Source organism: Pteropus vampyrus, unplaced genomic scaffold, assembly GCF_000151845.1.
Source record: "Pteropus vampyrus isolate Shadow unplaced genomic scaffold, Pvam_2.0 Scaffold303, whole genome shotgun sequence".
Lineage (NCBI taxonomy): Eukaryota > Metazoa > Chordata > Mammalia > Chiroptera > Pteropodidae > Pteropus > Pteropus vampyrus.
The window spans coordinates 2,797,581-2,817,467 of record NW_011889084.1 but is presented as its reverse complement, the minus strand read 5'-3'; the positions used below and the strand labels follow the sequence as shown (position 1 = coordinate 2,817,467).

At 54.7% G+C, this 19,887-nt stretch overlaps 2 protein-coding genes across 12 annotated transcripts; both read right to left on the bottom strand.

Moving 5' to 3' along the window:
* Positions 1-861: 861 nt before the first annotated feature.
* AMDHD2 (amidohydrolase domain containing 2) lies at positions 862-13,001 on the bottom strand. 11 transcript variants are annotated; one of them, XM_023521407.1, is made up of 13 exons: positions 12,830-13,001; positions 12,573-12,709; positions 12,354-12,493; positions 7,443-7,490; positions 6,832-6,886; positions 6,452-6,664; positions 6,276-6,364; positions 6,046-6,190; positions 5,861-5,968; positions 5,627-5,695; positions 5,317-5,512; positions 4,569-4,670; positions 3,960-4,149 (listed from the first exon to the last, which is right to left on the bottom strand). In XM_023521407.1, exons 1-12 carry the CDS (start codon positions 12,910-12,912, stop codon positions 4,574-4,576), a joined length of 1,380 nt encoding a protein of 459 aa, XP_023377175.1. In that variant the 5' UTR covers positions 12,913-13,001; the 3' UTR covers positions 3,960-4,149; positions 4,569-4,573. The 11 variants fall into 11 exon arrangements, with proteins under 11 accessions (XP_011375275.1, XP_011375272.1, XP_023377179.1 ...); XM_023521410.1 differs by having other exon boundaries at positions 5,317-5,452; XM_023521408.1 differs by having other exon boundaries at positions 4,009-4,165.
* Positions 13,002-13,141: 140 nt separating this feature from the next.
* On the bottom strand, positions 13,142-18,684 carry ATP6V0C (ATPase H+ transporting V0 subunit c). Its single transcript, XM_011376960.2, has 3 exons — positions 18,428-18,684; positions 14,039-14,222; positions 13,142-13,881 (listed from the first exon to the last, which is right to left on the bottom strand). Exons 1-3 carry the CDS (start codon positions 18,504-18,506, stop codon positions 13,677-13,679), a joined length of 468 nt encoding a protein of 155 aa, XP_011375262.1. The 5' UTR covers positions 18,507-18,684; the 3' UTR covers positions 13,142-13,676.
* Positions 18,685-19,887: the final 1,203 nt, after the last annotated feature.

Genomic DNA, 19,887 nt, shown 5'->3' with positions numbered 1-19,887 from the left:
GTTGCAGTATATGAACTGGGAGGCTCTTTTTTTTTTTTTTTTAATTAGAGTTTGTTTCACCATAGCATGGCCATGTAATTCTTGAGTAACCCAAAGAGAATAGGGAGGGGAAAATACTTGAGGAAAAGGAAATTGCTAGAGCCCACTGGAGCAGCATGTGGAGCCCATCAGGGGAAGAGGTGAGGGGAGCCAGGGAGGCCTTAGCTCTGAAGAAGGCAGCTAAGCAGGCAGCAGGGGCAGGGCGGGGAGGGGCAGCTGAAAGGGATAGGAAGGGCAGTTCTCAATTCTCGAGCCTCAATGGCAGCTAGTGTGCGTAGGCCAAGCCAGGCCGCTCTTCTCGCCTGGGGAGGAGTGGGGCACCCCGTCCACGGGTCTGGCCTGGTTGCTTCACCCAGGACAGTGGCCAGGAGAAGAGATAGACTCATCTGGCCTAGCGTAGTTCATTAGGACCCTGGCTAGAAGGAGAGGGACAGCCCCCAGCTCTTCTCTGTCCCTTTGTGCCCAGAGTCTTTGTCCCTGGTTTGCCACAAAAGGGTGACCTCAGGCCAAGAGCGCAGTGGCTGGGCCTGACATGGTGAGGTTGAGTTCCACTCAGGGAGGGGCAGGAGGATGATCATAACCCTCCTGGGATGGGGCTAGAAGAGATGAGGCTGCCTTATGTACAGGGGTGGTGTGAGAGGTACTCACTTGCCAACCAGGTTCTGAGCCTGCACCTGGCCTGTGCTAGCACGTATATTATCCAGTAACTTCTATGACCCTCATGGCATGGGAGGAAATGGGATTTGGGGGCTATAGAACCTGACTAATGTCACACGGCTAGTGTATTAGTTATCCAGCACTGGGTAACAAGTTGTCACAAAATTTAAAGGCATAAAACAATATTTATTATCTCACGTTTCACTTGGGTTAGGAATCCAAGAGCTGCTGGGATAGGGGTGGGGAGGAACCCCATTGTCTTCAGTGGCATATGGTTTTTAAGTTAGGGAACATTTAACTTAGAGAACACTGGGAACTTTATTAAAATAGAGAGATCCACGTATCCTCAGTCGGGAAGCTCTCTAATTCATGTTCAACTAAAAAACAGTACATGGCAAAACAACATCCAAAATACAATCTCAGTTTATAACATGAACCAAGATACAAATGTGGAAAAAAAAAATGCAGGATCACCTTGTTAGAAGCTGCACCAAGATGTTATGGCAGGAGACTTGGAAGGCAGGTAAGGAAATGTGGGGCACAGTGGCATGGGAAGAGGATCATTGAGGAGCAGAGGGGTCCTCAGGGTCGCAGTGAGGCCAGAAGGCGCACAGAGGCGGGGCCAGGCGGGCTGTGTCCTTTTCAGTCTTCAGGGCATGGTGGCCTGTGTCGGGGTGTTGAGGCTCAGGCCTCCGTGAGCCCTCTCGACTGTGCAGTATTGGGGTCTAGGATGCCCGCCCACTCTCTAGTTGATCAGAGGGCGACGTGTGTCCCTACTGCTATGCCGTGGCGCATACCTCCGCATGGGGATCTCGATTCGTCCCGGTAAAGTCCCGCTCCAACTTTACTGGAGAAGCCACCCCATACCTAGGCTGCAGGCCCCCGGATATGGCGAGCGGGTTGGACAGGAATCGTGTACGCCCTGCTGCTCAGGCCCAGCCCCTGTTCGGGCATGGCAGCTGTCGGATTCTTCCCGTGGTTGATACTGTCCCTCCCCTACTCCCAAGCTTGCTTCCTTGGGCCTGAATCACCCGGAACCTCTCCAGGAATCATTGTCCGGCCTCCGAGGACCTCTTCCCTCACGGTGTCCCGGTGGGTGGGCTCAAAGCCTACAGGTCTGTCATCCCGATGAGGAGCCCGAGGATAAGGAAAGAACACCCCTACCCGCCCCGCCCCAGTGAAATCTGTATGAGCCTGGCACAACCCCGGTGCTTCAAGGGAGGTCTCTGGGATCCTAGATGCAGCGGTCACGTGGCCCTTGCCCCCAATCTGGAGTCCTGACTTGATGGCGGTTGCGAGGGCCTACCCTACCTGATCCCTGCACCAGACTCTGGGTCCTCAAGTCTTTCCCACTCATAGACACTAAAGAAGCCATGGAGATGATGTGGGCACTGCCAGGTGCTCCCCAGGGATCTTATCGCAGCCTGTGAAAATCACCCCCACCCATCAGTGTGTCAGACAGACACCTAGTGGTCCCCTCCTCCAATCCCCAGTCCACAACCACTAGGGCAAGTTTGTACCATCCCCGCCCATTTCATTTTATCTGGCCTCATAGCCAGTCCCTCAGTGTCAAGCCCTTGCTACTCCAGCAACTGGAAGACATGCTTAAAATGGCCGCCTCAGACTCAAAAACAAAGAGAACCTTCCAGTATCAGGGATGGGGGGAAGGGGAATGTGGGTTAGTGTTTAATGGGTGCAGTTTCCGTTTGGGGTGATGAAATGTTCTGGAGATGATGGTGGCGATGGTTGCACAATATGAATGTACTTAATGTCACTGACCTATGCATTAAAAAAACGGTAGACTGTTACAAGTATTTTATCACAATTAAAAAGTAAACTCTCCAACCACTGCCCCTAAACCTCAAATAAATTCCCAACTCATCACAGTTGCAAGGCCTAGCTCCAGTCCCCCATCCCCACATCTCTCTCCAGCCCTGGTGGCCATTAGTTCTGTTCTTCCAACATACTAAGCCCATGTGATTGGCCTTTGTGGGGCAATTCCTTTGTCCTGAGGTGCTCTTTCTTCCCAGCCAGTGCTGGCTGTTAACTCTGGTGCCACCTGGCTGACCACCAACCATCTCAATTAGCCCCTCCATGATTTCTGGCTGGAGACCCAGAAATGCTTTGGTGACAGGTCGAAGGGAGGTTCCTGGGGTTCTCCAGGCCATGCTAAATGCTGGCCCTGGTGCTCACCAGCCCTGGGACTCAGGGCTCGTTTCCTCATCTGAGAAAGAGGGATGACAAACAGCACACCCTTTTGGATTTTTGGCAGGTGAATGGAACAAGTGAACACCCGCAGATCACAAGAATGAGGCCTGGTACCAGGTGAGCAGTGACGACCACTGCTTAGCTTCTAACCTATTAGTCGAGCTCATCTTCCTTCTCCCAGGAACCTTTGAGAGGGCCAAGGAGACTTGGAAGGTGGGGCCCAGTTGCAGGGGACAGGATACTGCCCGCCAGCAATGAGCAGGGTCATCCACAGTCATGCAAACACCAGAGTGCAGAAGGGCTCGTCCCACCCTCCTGGGAATTGGGTCAGAAGATGGGGCTCTTCAGAAAAGAAATGGAGCCTCGATGATCCCAAGGGCTAGAGGTGGGACAAGTGCTGGGCCGGTTGGGCAGGCCAGGGAACAATGGCCAGGGACAGTTCAGAGGTCCTCCAACCACTGCCTCTTGCACTCAGAGTTGGGCAACCCAGCTCTGAAGGTCGGAGAGGAGTGCCTGGGGCCCTGCACAACTCAGGAGTGCAGAGACGGACCATGGGCCACTCACACACACCTGGCCCCCAAAACTCTGCAATGCCTGAGGCCCTTCCCTGCCCATCTCTTATCTCCACGATCAATTCTCTCCTGTTTAAAATTCTAAGGTGTACTACCCTTTTCCTCAGACCCGACAAGCAAACTTAAGTCGTCCACACTGACGGTCCCTAAGCCCCTTCCTGCTGGCTTTTGGCTTTCCAATCTGCAGCCTGTGGCTTCCACTCTTCTGCTCTCCATTCATTTCCAAATTGCACATCCACCTGAAAGTCTGCAGGCCTCAGATTCATTCTTCTAACAGAAAGGAGCCCTCCACTGGACCCCATAAACCTCAAAAGGCTGAGCTGGAGTCCAGCCACTCCCAACCTTAAGCCACAAACACCGGGGTTATGGTGAAAACAGCAAGAAGCCCAATTTGAAGCAAAACTCGAAGACCAAGGGAGTCCCAGCGGGAAGGCACATGGTTTATCCAAGCCAGCTGCCTCTGGAGCCAAGGCTGTCCACCCAGGGCAGGGCTCCCAGTCGCTCCCGGAGACCAGCTCCTCAACTGCCCAGCCCTGACAGTATCCAGCTGGGGCTGCGCGTTCACTCCAGCTATGGTCCTTAAGTCACTGCTTGGCCTCGTCCGCCTGCCACACCAACTCGCCTGAGATGTAGGTGGCCCGGACATGGAGGGAATCATCGAGCACCACGAAGTCTGGGTCAAAGGTATGCTGTGAGAAGGAGGCAGGGGCGGGGTTGCCCCCACCCTCACCCCACCCCATCCTACTCCCACCCCATCCTACCCCCACCCCCAGGCTGGTAGGGAAACCAAGGCCTGGGACCCAACTTGTGTAGGATGCCCCAACCCAACACAGACTGACTGAGGCCCTGGAACCAAGACTCCTGGCAGCAGGAAACAAGGGACAAAGGTTCCAGCGGTCTTTTTCCTGGCCTTGTTTCAGATACCAGAAAGCCTGGCCTGACGAGAAAGGGCCAGACCGAGGCTGGTAGCCAGGTAAGGCTGCCTGGGTATAGGGAAGGTCCCATCCATCTGCCCGCCCTTGCCCTGTCCCAGGTCCCCTAAGAACTCCTGAGTCTTCAGGCTGCCTGGGCCGTCCCACGTTAGACCCTGACCTGCATCAGCCCCAAAGTCCAGGGTCCCCTTGCGCTTCTCCAGTCCCAGCAGCTGGGCGGGGTGCAGAGACGCAGCCTCCAGGGCCGACTCGACACTGCAGCCTGCTCAGGGGACAGAGCTGGGTGACTATCTCAACCCCCAGCTGGCTCTGTTGGTGCCCTCCTCCTCCCTCCCCCATAGCCTCAGAGCTCCAAGTCCTAGATATGAGTGGAGGGGAGAACATATCCCAGGACTCTGCGACAGGCCCCATCCTTCCCCCAGTCCCACCCTTCCTAGCAACTCACCCATCCCAGCCCTGTAGGGACCCTCTGGACCCAAATGTCCGCAAACCCTTCCTCTTCTTGGGTCCCAGAGAGCTCACCCCACAAAAAAGTAGTACCCAGGGCATCCATGAGGCCACTTGGTACTTGGTACTTGCCCCTGCCTACCACCAAGAAGCCAAATGATCAACCCCAATTCTCTGTCCTCTGCATCACTCCCTAAGCCAGACCACAGCCATCTTCTGCCTCCCAGCCTGTCTCCCTGGTGCTCTAAACAGCACTTTGGACTCTGGTGCCCCCCAGCTCCCACTAGGACACCAGGGGTGCTGCCAAAAGCTCCATGGGGCCTGGCCAACTATAGCATCTGTCAGATACCACTGCTCCCCTCCCCTAGAACACTCCAACCCCCTTGAGAGGCTCCCACATGGCCTGACGCCAGATCTTGGATTGCTGCTCTGGCTCCCTATGCCCCTCCACAGCTCTGCACCTGCCAAGTCCTGCGATCCCACAGGCCCCAGGCCAAGGCTCATATGGGGTGAAGGCCCTTCTCTTGGGTGCTGTGGCTTCAGTGCCTGTCACTCTGGGTTCCAAGCCATCTGCTTGCTTGCTGTCCTCGTCCCCTGCTGTGAACTTCCTGTGGGTGGGACCTTGGCCACATTCCCAGTGTTCACCCCCAGGAAACCCTACCGGACATGAGAGATGAGGGATGTGGCCATAGGACCCTTGTGGTCCCCACTCTTCCCTCCAGTTTCTCCCAGATGCAGCCAACACGCACACATACCCCCAGCCTCACTGACCTGTGGCCTGAAGGAAATGCCGAATGCAAACGTCCATTGGGGCTATGCTGCCACTCAATGTCTTGGTGCCTTGAAAGCAGAGAGCAAGTTCTGAAGGAGCCAGGGGCCACCAGGCACACTGGGTGGGGTGTGGGAGGCCAAGTGGGCTGGCAGGGGACACCCAGGTTCTTACATCCCACCAGAAAGGCTGAGGGGCTCTTCTCACATGACTGCAGTGGGGTAGAGGTCACTCACCTGCCACGTAGGCTGTCAAGCCATCTACCTCCACCTCCTGCTGCCCCAGTGTGTGACGGCCATTCCCCAAGCCCAGGGCAGGGACAGCGTCAGTGACCAGCACCAGTCCTGGGAAGGTGGGGGAAGAGGCCTCAGAACTTGCCCACCTTATCTCCTACATGCCCCTGTCCCACCCAGCTGCTCACCCTGGGGATGGGCCCTGTGGGCAATACGCAGAGCAGCAGGGTTGGTGTGCATGCCATCGGAGATCATCCCGTAAAAGATGTGACGTCCTGGGGGTAGCCTGTCACTGGTCAGAAGTCCCACGATGCCCGGGTCACGGTGGTGGAACTGGGCAAGGCCAAGAACAGGGGTAGCTGAGCCACAGCAGGAGCCCCAGCACGCCCACCCACCCAAGAGCCAGGACAGCACTCACAGGCAGCATAGCGTTGAAGAGGTGGGTGATGAAGGTGGCCCCACTCTGCACGGCTTCCTCTGCGGCCCGCAGGTTGGCCACTGAGTGCCCTGCACAGGGACCGAGACTCAGACTCTGCACCAAGCCCAGTATCCCTAGGTGGGCCCGCCTCCTCAGGTGAGGACATATTCCCTCACCTAGGGACACACAGATGCCACGGGCTGTCAGTGCCTGAATCACCTCATGGCTGCGGCCCAGCTCAGGAGCCAGCGTCACAATGCGGACATTGTCGAGGGGCCCGTAGGTAGCCAGCACATCATGGAAGGCGTTGGCCTCAAAGGAGCGCAGGTGGGCCTCGGGGTGTGCACCCCGCTTCTCCCGGCTGATGAACGGGCCCTCCAGGTGCACCCCTGGGTGGAGGGAAACAAATGGCTCTAGCTGGACCCCTACCCTCCAGCACCCGCCCTAGCCCCTCTCACCTGCCCGCCCTCCCTCCCCATCTGGAGCAGGAGGGGCTGCCAACAGGTCCCTAAGGAGCCTCCCAGGGTCGGGGCGGGGAGAGAGGTCAGCCACTCACCGAGGACCCCTGCCCCATGGGGACCACCACTCTTCACAGGGATCTGAGGAAGGACCTGGGAGGAACCAGCTGTTAAAGCCCTGACCCCCATGGCCCAACACCCAGAGGTCAAAGCCCAGCCAAGGTCAGGGGTCAGAGTCTGGAGCTCGGCCCAGTGCCCACTGGCTTTCCATTAGGTATTAGAAGATAGTTAAAGGTCCCCAACTATAGTCAGGGAAAGCACAGTGCTCTGAACCAGCAGGACACAGGGTCAGCACCACCAAGAAATGACAGGCCCTAGAATATAAGACTGGCCTGCTTATGAGGACCAGGAGGCAAGGAGTCCCCAAGTAGGGGTCAAGTGCATAGGCACCAAGGGCAACTGCACCTGCCCTGGCCCTTAAAGTGGCCCAGTCCAGGCAGCAGCTGGGTCACAGTGAGGCGTATGCCCGAAGGGCCTGGACCCAGACAGGGTGAAGGCCTAGCCTCCCTGAGGGCCAGAGGCAGGAGGATGGCATGCAATCCAGGCAGAGCTAGGGGCAGAAACAGGGGCTCAGGCACTGATAGTGCAGCCATGCGTACCTGGAGCTGGACACAGCTGGGAGGGTCACTTGCGTGTGACAGGTACTCACATGACATAGGTATCTTAGGCAGGCGTCCCAGCCCACACCTTCCTCCTTCAAAGTGAGAAAGGATATGGAACAGGGACACTACAGAGTCCCTGGGGTGAGCTTGGTGGACTGCTGTGTCCTCCACTGGAACTCCTCACCACAAATGGAAGTACAGAGATTTTTAAGAAGCTTAAATCCAGTATAACAGAGAGAATGGGGAAGGGCAGGCCAACTCGGGAGCCTGACAAGCAGATGCTGGGCAGATGTGGGCAGACTTGCACAGTGGGGACAGGGAGGAAACATGGCCCCACAGCCCCCATGGGCTCAGGCCTTGGCAGCACCTGGCGCCTTGAGAAGTGGGGGACTGACAGCAGGAACCTCATTAAAGGGCAGCTAGGTCCCCAAGTATGCTCCACCAAGTGCCTAGAGAAGTAAACCAGAGAGATTCTGGGCAAAAGGTGGGTCAAAGCATAAAATGAGGCAATTAGGCAAAGTTTATATTCTTAACACTACCAAAGGTCGTCAGTCAGGCCTATTCTCTCTGAGCAGAACAAGAAGACTCTTCTCTGGGTATCTGATCAGATTCGGAGAAAGGACTCAGGGATTTCAACCTAGTGGTGCCCCCAGGAACACGCCCTCCCCAGGCTCGCAACTCTTGGTGGCTGTGGGACCTGGGACCTGTTCTCTATCGGAGTAGATGACCAAGGTCTACCAGCTTGGGAAAGCCTCTGAAAGGACACATGGAAAGCACAACTAATGACAGGACAGAGCTAGCCAGGGAGCAGAAATCTGAAGAGAGGAGGACATGTGAGAAGAGATTTCACACCAGTGAAACAAAAACATAATTTTAGAAAAAAGGAATGTTCCAGAGTAAAAGCAAGCATTTCTATGTTAAAAATACCAAAATAAATGAATGAATGAATGAATGAATGATAAATGAATGAATGAATGAATGAATGAATGAATGGAGCCACAATAAGATGGAGCCAGAGCTGCCATGGCAGAGGAACTGCCTTGTACTTCTTATACCTCTAATCTTTGGAATATTAAAACAGGGCAAATTAACTGGGCCTAAGCAACACCGTGTCAAGAACTGTTTGCAAAGATAACCAGAAAGCAGTGATTATGACTGCTGGACTGGTGACTACCGAACTGAAAATTGAAAACACTGTTTAGAATTAACATCGCTATGCTGTTATCTGCACCAATAGAAATGCCTTCCTTCTATTGATGTGATTGCTCCCCTTCCCTTTGTTATAAATACCCACTGCCTTTGTCTCCGAATCAGAACACCATTTAGGCTTCTGTCTGAATCAGTGCTCCCTGAATACCTTTGCTTTGATCTCAAATAAATGCCTATTTCTCACTTTAAAAAGCCTTTTTATTTTTAGGTTAATAAAAGTATGCACTAAAGCGAAAAACCAGGAGAACTGGGAAGATAAAAAAAAGAGCTAAGAAAACAGAGTCAAAGAGGAAGGAGAGAAAAAAATGAGAGAAGCCATACAGGAGGCCCAACAGCAGAATGACTCCCAGAAGGAAAAGACAGAGAAAATAAAGGAGAAAAATCACCAAAGAAATAATTCAAGAAAACAAAAATAAAAACAAAAACCAAAAAACCCCACCAAAAAAACCAAAAAACAAACTTCCAGATTGACAGGGCCTGACGAAGGGCCAGCATAGTGGATGAGCTCCTAGTCTCCACGAATGTCACCCTGAGACTTCAGAACCCAGGGACAAGGGGAAGATCCCAGAAGCTTCCGGAGGGAAGTAACAGGTCACACACAAAGGATCAAGAGTCACATGGCTTCCAATTTCTCATCGGCAACCCTAGAAGCTCAAAGACAATACAGAAACGCCTTTAAAATTCTAGAGAAAAACGGCTCCTCACCTAAAATTCTAGCCTAGTCAAGCCATCAATCAAAAGAATAAAGAGATTTTCTGAACTTCAAGATCTCAAAACCTCTCACAACCCCTCTCTCTGAAAGCTACTGGAGGATATGTTCCACCAAACAAAGGCATAAAGCAACAAAGAGGACGACACAGAATACGGGACAGAGAGATCCAACAGAAAGAGGCCAGGGGACCCCCAGGTGAGGGGAAGGGGACTCTTAGGACAGCTTGGCCCAATGAGGCCAGCAGCCAGTGCTGGGAGAGCAGGTCCCAAAGGCTTCCACAGGAAGATGAAACAGATGGAACCCTTGGTACATCTAAATATCCCAACAGAAGAGTGAGACAACAGGCAGAAAGCCTGGCACTGAGTCAGTAGATAAAAAACTAAGCAAACAGAGAATATTAACTCCAAGAAAACAGAGTAGACAGGTAAGAAAATGTAAATGAGATACAAGTCCCCTTTACAAGTCTTCATGACTAATCTAACCAAAATTACAAGCTATTTGGAGATGATGGGAGCTGAAAGGGCATGAGAGAGGGCTCAAGGGGCCAAAGAGAGCCAATCATTATCTTTCCTGGTGGGAAGCAAATGCATACTGCTCTAAATTGAAAAGTCGAGCAGGAGTATCAACATAGTTTTTCGAGATACAAGGGCAAATTCCAAAGGGTCAACTGAGCGCAAAGTGATTGTCCCTCAGTGGGAACTGGTGGGGACAAAGGGCTGCTGTTTTGCCTAACAAGCCATGTGCCATACATAAATTCACCAAAGATTAAAGGAAAAAAAAAAAATCCAATGGCTTTTTTCCAGAACAGAGTTTTAAGAGGGAAAGCAAGAGAGCAATAAATAGAGAGAATAGAATAAAGGACAATCTGGAGGTGAAGGGAATGAGGCACCTTCAAGGCAGGAAAGCAGTGGGAAAGGTGAAGTGTCGATGGCGTGTGGGGCTAAGGCCAGGCTGCCTGCCCGAGGAGGTGCCTGGTCATGAGCAGCTCTTCCTCATGGATGGGTAGTGAAGGACAAGGCTGGAGAAGGAGACCCCAGAAAAAAGAGCAGGTGGTCTCAATGGACCAGAACATAATGACAAAGGACCCGGGTAACTTCTGAAAGTGGCAATCCAGTTTTGCCCAGTAAGAATGGGCCCTAGAGGATGGTGGGGTGATTGGAGGGGCAGGCGGGGGAGATATCCAAGTGAGCAATCCTGTAGTTTCTATGATATTCATATTAACTTTTTCATATTCAAAGTCCTCCATGATTTCCACCATAAATCAATACATTCTCTGTCTCCCAAGGCCTTCATCCTCTAAGCACTGGGTGGCGGGTGGGGTGGGGGGCGGTGATGAGTGCTGAGAAGAAAATGTAAGATGGAAGTCCCACTGGCCAGAAACACTTTCTCCTAAGGAAAAAGACCTTGCAGTCTGTATCACAATGGGTGAGGGTACTGGGTAGATGGGAAGGCACGTGGGTCAACTGGTACAGCAGACACAGCTAGGCAAAGGCCTTCCAGGCACATTGCTGGTGGGCAGGAGAGTCACTGCCTGGAATGGCTGGAATGTGCCTGGGGAGACAGCAGAGGCTTGGGAGGTGGGAAGGAATGTTGAGGAGGGTGGTATTTATTCTGCGGATAAGGATAAGGGGAAGAAGGGGAAGAGTGAAGTGCTGAGCCCTGTACATTGGGAAGGCCACTCTTCAGAAAACTAGCACAACAGCTACTAAATCTCATTGGTGAGGACTGTGAAGGGGAAGGACAAAGAACTGCAGGGGGCGGGGGCACAAGAGGGTGGACGTATTTTTGGATTTCAGGCAGGATGAATCATAGAATGATGACCAAAGAGAGACAAGAGAACCAGGTCTGGTTTGCAGCAGGAAAATGAGCTTGGTTTTTAACATTTAAAAATGTTAAAAATAATGGGAGAGCTGGGGGAAATTTCCAGAAAGATGTCCATAGCTGACATTTACCCAGTATTTAATATGTACCAGTACAGCGCTGAGCACCTGACCCAAAAGATGGATATCATGATTATTCTCACTTTAGGTTTGAGGAAACTGAGGCTCAGAAAAGAGTAAGGATTGTCCCAGTCACCCAGCTGATAAAGATAAAAATCAGGAGCCCACACCCTACCTCGCATAGCTCCTAGCTCTGACTCTGTGTCCACACACCCAGGAGGAAACCCCAGAGAGGGCAATGCAATCGGTGATCCTGGAATAGATCTTATACTGGAAGAAAATAACTACAAAACTGGAATAAAGATGGTAGATTAAAGGATAAGTGTTTATTTCCAAAACTAACACTATTGTGCTCACATAATACCCATGCTTTTTAGAAGCAGTTAAGAATTAAAGAGTAAAGAGTTGTGACGTATGCAATCTACTCTGAAACAGCCCAAGAAAAAAGAATCATATACACAGAGAGAACAATGACAAAATTTAAAAATGTGGCAAAGAGTAAAGTGGAGGACCTGCATAAAAAATTAAAATTTCTTAAAAGAAAAGGGACCCTGGACACATGAATGGCAGGACGTGTAGGTAGGAAGGAAAATGAGAGGGTGTGGGATGCGGGCAAGAGCGGCAGAGAAAGCTTGGAGTGCAACGGACTTCTCTGGAAGGCGTTTTTTCCCAGAGTCACATACCACAGACAGATTAGGGAAGAAGAGCCTGAGGAGCCACTAAGGATATGGCAGTCAGAAAGTCCACATCCACCTCAGTCAAGGAGGTAGTTTCTGAAGCCTGGAGGTGGCCAGAGCACAAGGTGGGGAGGGTGTGTGGCAGGAAAGGTGCTGATGCAGCAAATGTGGAGGCCTATGGGGACAGCTGCAGAGGCAGTCAGAGCCACCATGGCAAAGGGTCTAGGGAGGCAGGCAGGGGGACAACTTGAATGAGAAAGCCCAGGAAGCAAGACCCCAGAACTAGACCCAGGGAGGCCAGCAGGTGAGGCCAGACCCAAGTGCTAAGGGGCACTTGTGGGGAGAGGAGATCATATTTGAAAATTAAAGGGCTGGCTACTTCTTGGCTCCCTCTGCTTGAGGTTGGGAGCCTGACCTCACCTTGTGATAAACCTCCGGTGGCGAGGTGACTAAGGTGGGACAGAAGGAGGTGACTCCGTGCGGCAAGAGCCTCCGGGCTACCAGGGCGACTCCTGAACCCACATCCTCTGTGGCCTGTGAGAAGTCAACGCCAAATCCACCTGCGGCCACAGAAACAGGGGATTGCACAGTGCTCAGCGTTCCTTCCCTGGCTCTCCAACCCCGGGCCCTGAGACATACCGTTTATCTGCACGTCAATGAAGCCGGGTGCCAGGATGCAGCCCCCGCAGTCCCGCTGCTCATCGGCCACGAGCCGCTCCTCAAAGAACAGTCTCTCCGGGTCCAGAATGCGGCCCCCGCGCACCCACAGGTCCTCCCTGCGGACAGAGAGGGGCGGGGGCTCGGTTCGCGGGCCCCACACCCCGCCCTCAACCCGCGGCCCCCCGCCGCTAACCCGAGCAGCGCAGGGCTGCGATCCCACTGGTCCCACATCCCACCTGAGCAGCTTCCGGCCCCGAAGAATGCGGCAGTTGGTGAACTGTAACACTGGGGTACACATGGCGCCCTTCTCCCTGCGCATCTTAAGCCGCGCGAGCCTAGCCGAGCTGGGGGAGCCAGCAGCCGCGCAGCCAAGTCCTGGCCCAGAACGCGGCTGATTTCACGTGACCCTCAGCTGACTAATGCGTGTCACATGACCAACATGCCCATGTGACCCAGGCCCCATGTGACTGCGTGCCCTCCGGTGACGTTGCGCGCAGGAGTCTGACCCCTCCCCGCCTCCCAGTCCACATAAGCGCTGCACACAGGAATCCAGTCACATCCGAGAACTTTATTGGACACGACTCGGGGCCTGGCAGGCCCAGCACACAGCCCCACAGTGGGGGCGAAAGGACGGTGGTTCCATCCAGAAGTCTCAGGGCACACAGTAACCCCACAAGGCGACACTCTAAAGATTACTATATAGTTGGGAGACGGAAGGCTGCTCCACAGACGTGTGAACAGGTCAAATCTTTATAAATAAACATCCAGTGAAGAGAAAATGACAACTCTAATTCATCCTTATACACAGAGCACTCTAGGGCAGGTAGATGGGTGGGGGCAGCCAGAGGCCTGCATCCTCACTGGTCAGGGGCCTGGATGAATGATGAGTGGGCCCAGATGTCCACGCACGGGGCGGGTGGGGCGGGCGGGGCAACAGACAATGGGCACTAGGACACTGCGCATTTACAAGACCAACTACTGGGGGTGCAGCTGCCCCGTGCATGTGTGTCAGGCTGTTCATTCTGGAATGAGGAGGGAGTGGTCTTTACATCATATTCTGTGGCTGGTGGGCTTGGAGAGGGGCTACTTTGTGGAAAGGATGAGCGCAACGATGAGACCGTAGAGGCCCAGCACCTCCGCGAAGATGAGGATCAGGATCATGCCCACAAATAGTCGGGGCTGCTGGGCAGTGCCCCGCACGCCAGCATCCCCCACAATGCCAATGGCAAAACCAGCTGCCAGCCCACTCAGGCCCACACTCAGGCCAGCTCCCAGTTGGAGGAAACTCCTGGAGGAGAGAAGATACAAGACAGACATTAGTGCCTGCCAGAAAAGATGACAGGCATGGGCCACCACCAGCCACCCGCCAAATGCCCGCTCCCCAGCCCCGTGCACTGGCCTGATCTGGGACAGGGCAAGGTATGGGGGAGAAACCCAGAACTCACCTGTAGAGAGTGATGTGTTCATTCAGAGAATTGGCAATGAGGACTGCCACCACCAGGCCGTAGATGGCAATGATGCCAGCCATAACCACTGGGATGATGGACTTCATGATCAGCTCTGGCCGCATGACCGACATCGCCGCAATGCCGGTGCCACTCTTAGCCGTACCATAAGCAGCGCCCAGGGCTGTGGGGAGGGGAGGAATGAGATGAGGTAGGACCTAGGTGTAGCTCTGGCACAGTTGAGGGTTACCTCAAGTTATCAGAGGCAAGGGGTAGAGGAAAGTGGCACCCAGCCAGGGGCAGGAAGTGGCCATCAAGGGGAACAGATGAGCACTCAGGGAACAGAAATAGCTGTTTCTAACTATCCTCTACCAGAGGCCCTTATGACTGCCGGGGCTATCTGGCCTCTTACTCTGCTAAGAAATCTTGACCTGTGCTCTCCAGTACTCCCCAAGCCTGCTAAAAGGTGGAGCTGTGACAGGCTGGCAGCTCAGTCACACAGGAAAAAAGGCAGCTGGACACCTTTTGTCCCACCTAGAGTCTGAGGCACTCAGGTCAGAAAAGGCCCGGAAAAGCATGAAATGATTGCAACTTAGTAGCCCAGATGTTGTGCCAAGGTCATTCAGCTGGCTCTGGGGCTATACTGAGGGCCATGCTGAAAGCGCCCCACCGCACACAGGGTCTGAACACTAGCGGATCAGGGGAATTGGCCTGGCAAGTCCTGTCCTCTCAGGCCAGAGTTTCCCTGACTCCTGGCCCTGGGGCATGCTGCGGGGAGGGCTGGCATCTGTGTCAACGGAGTGAGTGCACCTGCAGCTACACAGCAGGCCTAGACCCTCAAGTTTGGAGAGAATCCTCTCTAAATGACCAGGGAGGAGAAAAGGCGAGCCAAGGAGAGAATGGGGCACAGGAAGATGACAGGGCTGTGGAGCCAACACCCAGCCTGTGAGTCCTCGGCAGACCCCCTAGAAGCCTATCTTCTGCCTAAGGCCTCCAGTAGCAGGCGGGGAGCACCAGAGCTGCCCTTCTCCCTCTTCCTAGGGTGTGCTGCCTTCCTGAGTTTCCCTCTCCTCATCTCTGTCCTTGAAGTCAAGTTTTGCACAGAACAGAGCCACAAGGGTTCCAGGCAGCTCTTCTGACTCCTGTCACCTATTCTCCAGGGTCCCACTGTTCTTGAGCATAGGACGACATGTGTCAGAGATGGAAGGCACAAGGACAACCCCCATTCCTCTGCACATTTTATTGACCTATTTGGGCCACAAGATGCCTACTCTGCTCATCACCAAGTCAGAGGAGCACTGCCTTCCCAAGATTCTAAGCCTGGTATGGAGACAGATGCGGCATCTCCAAGCAGTGCGACATGTTCTAAGAGTGGGGAGGAGGGTGCTGGTGGGGTCTGGGGAAGGGATTTATAAAGGAGGTGATATATGAGTGGAGGGGTGACAACGAGCAGGAGAAGATCCCAAACAGCATGAATGGAGACACAAAGATGGTGCTGGATGGGGAGTGAATGGAAGGAGGCGGCGGCAGGGGGACAGAGGGACCTGCATTGTCCCCTCCACAGGGTCCCAGAGGCACTTCAACAGCACCATGCCTAGACACTCAGTGCCTTAAGCCTGGGGCTCAGGAGCCTTTTCTGGAACTCTCGTGGCTACAGTGCATTCTCTGGGCTCCTACCGCAGGCCTAACATGTTAGGCTGTGTCACATTACGTGCAAGGGGCCAGTGCCACGACTCATTACTCAAGGGGGAGGGTACAGGCTGCTGCACGGCACTGGGTGGGAGATAGTTTACAGGGAACACAGCATCCCAATGAGACCCTGCCAGAGGCAGGAAGTGAGCTGGGCCCTTCTCTCCAAGGGCAGCAGGGAGATCATGTGGCTGGGGGCGGAGGCAACAAGAGGAACAAAGAGAAGAAACAGGGATGACCACTGGGAGGGAAAAATGGTCTGACTGGGCAGCAGCAGGTGTCTGGGAAGGATCTGGACGCCAGCTCTGGAAGGCAAGCCTGACAGGGCTCCAGATGGAGTAGAAAACAGAAAGACTGAGTTCTGATGGCAGTTCTGGGAACACAGCACCAAACACAGGGTGCTCACCAGCAGGGAGGAAGTCACAGAATATACGGAAAAGGAACAACTGACAGCTTCGTGGAAGACATGATGAAGAAAGATTTTTGTCACAAGTTAAAGAAAAAAGGGGAAGCCAGAATGGGAGACGGGGATTGGGGAGGCCTGAGAATGAGTGGGCCTCCTTTGGTTGTAAGACGACAGACGTATCAACCAAGCAATAGGCAGGCCAGGGGCAATCTAGGCCAGGACCCGAAGACAGAGCTTGGAGTTAGCGACATCAGAGGCCTGAGAACTGAGGAGCTTGTTCAGGTATGCACAGGAGATAGATGAAGACAAGCCTTTGAGAAAGGCATGTTTAGAAAAGGAAATGAAGAAAGAAGCTAACTACAGTAGGACCATATTATGTCCCACGTGGGGAGAAAAGCAGGAGTGGAGCTGCATTCAGGCCAACAGGAATGCATGGCCCGGATCACCAGGAGCCTGGGGCAAGCAAACAAGCCCTGGATTAGTGCTCTCCTGTGCGCAGTAACTTTTGAAGATCTGCTCATCGAGCTCCATCTCAAAGCACCAAGTTCTAGAAAGAGAGCAGAGAGCAAGAGAAGTACCTGGTAACTGGAAACCAGGAACTGGTACAGAAAAAGGGTTCAGAGGCAAACTCAGTGACAGTCAGAATCCCATGTGGGCAGGGATCTTGTTTTGTTCACTGATGTCTCCATGTGCTTGGCACGTAGCAGGAGCTCAGTCAAGACTTGCTGAATGAATGACAGCCACAAGCAGCACCCCACAGGTGGACAAAGGCTGAAGGCAAAGAGCAGAAAAAGCTGGGAGACTAAGGCATGGAAGCCTGCTGAGAGGCTGCTGCTGGAAAGCTGTCAGCCTCTGAAGATGTGGAAAGAGCAGGCATTGGCGCAGTGGGAAAGGGAAGTCCAGACCACTTCTCCCACAAATGACCCCTTACTTGCACATGATGGGAAGGGCAGGGCTCACTCAGAAGCTCGTGACTAGCAGGCAGGCCCATGCAGGCCCAGGCAGAGGGAAGCCCCTGAGAGGACAGAGCCTCCTTGCCCCCACCCCACAAGTGTTTACAGTCAGCAGAAACTGTTTGGAGTTCAAACCCTCCACAAGCCTGCCTAGGGAGCCTCCCAATCCATCAGGTAGGGCGGGGCAGGGATTTGTCATCAAAGCCAAAAACCAGACCTAGACCAGGCCAGACCAGTCCACAGGGGCTGCAGCTGGGCCAGGACTCACCTCTCTGGGTTCCACATTCCAGGGCCTGGCCCAAAGTTCTTTCTCCCAGGCAGGCCAATTTTCACTAAATTTGACACCCCAGAACTGGCCAGACCCAACTTCAAAACCAGGGTGCCATGAAGAACCCCGAAAGGCCCCTTATCCTTGCCTAGGGCAACCCCTCCCAAATCCAAGTCTCAATGAAGGGGAGAAAGGTCATTCATTCATTCATTCTCATTCATTGGGGCTGGAACTGAAATAAACTCTTGTAAGGACAAAGACCTAATCCCCCCAAGCTGAGGTTCTGTAAGACTCTCACCCACCTCTAAGCAGCCTCCTAGCAGGCGTCCACACAACACAGAGCTAATGCTGGCCTGACTTCCAGATATTCATCCTTCGTCCTCGGCCTATCTGAACCCCATCTCAATTCCACACACTCCCATCCCTGGGTCCCTGCTGGCTCTCAGGACCAACCCCTAATTCCAGTTTTCCCAACCAACCCACACAGGGCTATTGGGAAACAGTGACAAACCCTAACCGGAAGCACCTGCCTCTAGGTACGACCTAACCCGCGCCGGTAGGCAGGGCTGCTAAGGGCGAAAGCTGTGGACCTCCGAAGGGAGTGCTAGGGCCAGACCCCCCACCCGTCACGAACAGGGCTGGCCCCGCGTCGGGAGAGCTTCCCGAGGTGTGATGTCACACCTGCCCGCAGGACTAGGGGGGCGGGTGCGGAGCAGGCGCAGGACCGCGCGCCCCCACCCCAGCCTCCCTCCCGCCTCTCCCGGGGCTAAGATGGCAGCGCGGCCGCCGCCCCACCCCCGCACCGACAGGGACCGGGGGCAGGGCGGCCGGCCAAGGACTCCCAGGAGAACCCTGGAACCGGCACCCCGGCTCAGTCCTCATGCTCTGCACTCGACACCCAACGGGCCCCGCAGCCCTCTAAGCCCGGACCCCAGCCCCGGTCACGTGAGGGCCGGGACCCCCAACAGCTCGGAATTACATCAGAGTGACGTCACACACCGAACCCCGGCGAGCTGCGGGCACGAGCCCCGCGTGCCCCCCGCCTCCCGGGTCCCTCCTGCTGCGGCGCTCACCGCTGAAGACCATGGCGGCCGAGGCGCCCATGACCGCAAAAAAGGAGGCGTACTCGGGGCCGCTCTTGGCCTCGGACATGTCTGCGGTGGGGAGGGGGCGAGCTCAGCGGGCCGAGGCGGGGACGAGGACGGGCCGAGCGCAGCAGGCGAGCAGCAGGCGGCAAGCACGAAGCTAGTGGTCAGAGGGCTGCGAAGGCGATCGGCCCGTCAGCCGCTGCGCTCTAAATACCAGCACCGCAGAACAAAATGGCGGATGGTGTCGCGTCACATGATCCTGGCCCCGCCCCTCATGGGCCGTACCACTAGCATCGGTGGGGGGTGCTACGGATACAAGACGCCTGAGCGGCTGCTAACCGCCCCCGCACTGGGCCACCACCCCTCCAGCCAGACTCCGGCATTCCGCCCCACCTCAGCCTCCGCGGGTGCGCTCCCCAGCGCCGCCAGCCTCTTGGACCCCGCGGCGTTGAGCCCGTCCGGTCCCCCGGCCGGGGCGGGGCGGTGGCGCGCTCATTAGCATATGGGGCGGGACGTGAAGGCCCCGCCTCCTCTGCAGTTGCGCGGCTCCAGCCGGTATTTGGTTTCGTGGGTTGCTTTTTTGCGTTTGCGGCGTGGACCTGGTTGTGAGATCTCACCGCCTTGTTCCCAGGACCCAGGACGACTGTCTTCCCCAGACATCCTCAGACCTCCTGGAGCAATCAATCTGTCCGAGCAGACGGAGCCAAAATCCAGAGTTCTGAGCGTCGGCCGTTCTGATCCAGTGCCCAGGAAAGCCCCCAGCCCACCTGTGAAGTCCCGGCCTCTGCCTGCAGCTCTCCTGTGTCCCTCGGTCGCCCCAGCAAATTGGTGACTTCTTTCTTGGTTTCTTAGGGAAAGGAACCCTCCTCCACCCCATCTGTCCCCCTTTGCATCAGGGACCCAAACTTAAGTTGGAGAGAGGTGTCTCTGCCCCTCAAGATGTAGGCATGACTGGTTTGAAGCCCGTCGGTGATGCCACCTGTGGAGACTTCCCCGGATTTCTGTACATTCTGGGATCCATGTCTTGCATGTCCCCATGCAAAAGCCCACTCCTGCGAGGCTGGTTTTATTTCTGGAGCAGCAGCCAGTGCTTCCAGTACAGCATGCAGCCTGGCCTGGGACTGACACTCCCCTGACGATCCCACGTGACGGTCCGGCACCCCACCTGGCTGCCTTATATATTCACCAGCTCTGGTTCCCTGTGCCCTTTTGTCCCTTCCCTTGCAGGAGTCTTGGGTGACTGCCTCCTGTTGGGACCAGGGTCTCGCTTGAGCTCCAAGCCCTGGTCCCAACATTAAAGCGCTCTCTCTCTGAACATCCTGGGTGGCAGCTGTCCTCAACCTCCACGTGGGCTGTGGGGTCCTATTGGACTCTTAGCCCCACCTTCTACAACAGGAACCTCCCTTCTGCCCTCTTCTTTTTGGTGAGGCCAAATCTGCCACTCC

Coding starts and splice junctions, on each gene's coding strand:
- AMDHD2 (XM_023521407.1), bottom strand. CDS start 12,912: ATGCGCAGGGAGAAGGGCGCCATGTGTACCCCAGTGTTACAGTTCACC. Junction 12,710..12,829: donor CGGGGCCGGAAGCTGCTCAG/GTGGGATGTGGG, acceptor CTCTGTCCGCAG/GGAGGACCTGTGGGTGCGCG. Junction 5,513..5,626: donor GCATTTCCTTCAGGCCACAG/GTCAGTGAGGCT, acceptor CATGTCCGGTAG/GGTTTCCTGGGGGTGAACAC.
- ATP6V0C (XM_011376960.2), bottom strand. CDS start 18,506: ATGTCCGAGGCCAAGAGCGGCCCCGAGTACGCCTCCTTTTTTGCGGTC. Junction 14,223..18,427: donor GGCCGCCATGGTCTTCAGCG/GTGAGCGCCGCA, acceptor CCCTCCCCACAG/CCCTGGGCGCTGCTTATGGT. Junction 13,882..14,038: donor GAACACATCACTCTCTACAG/GTGAGTTCTGGG, acceptor TCTCTCCTCCAG/GAGTTTCCTCCAACTGGGAG.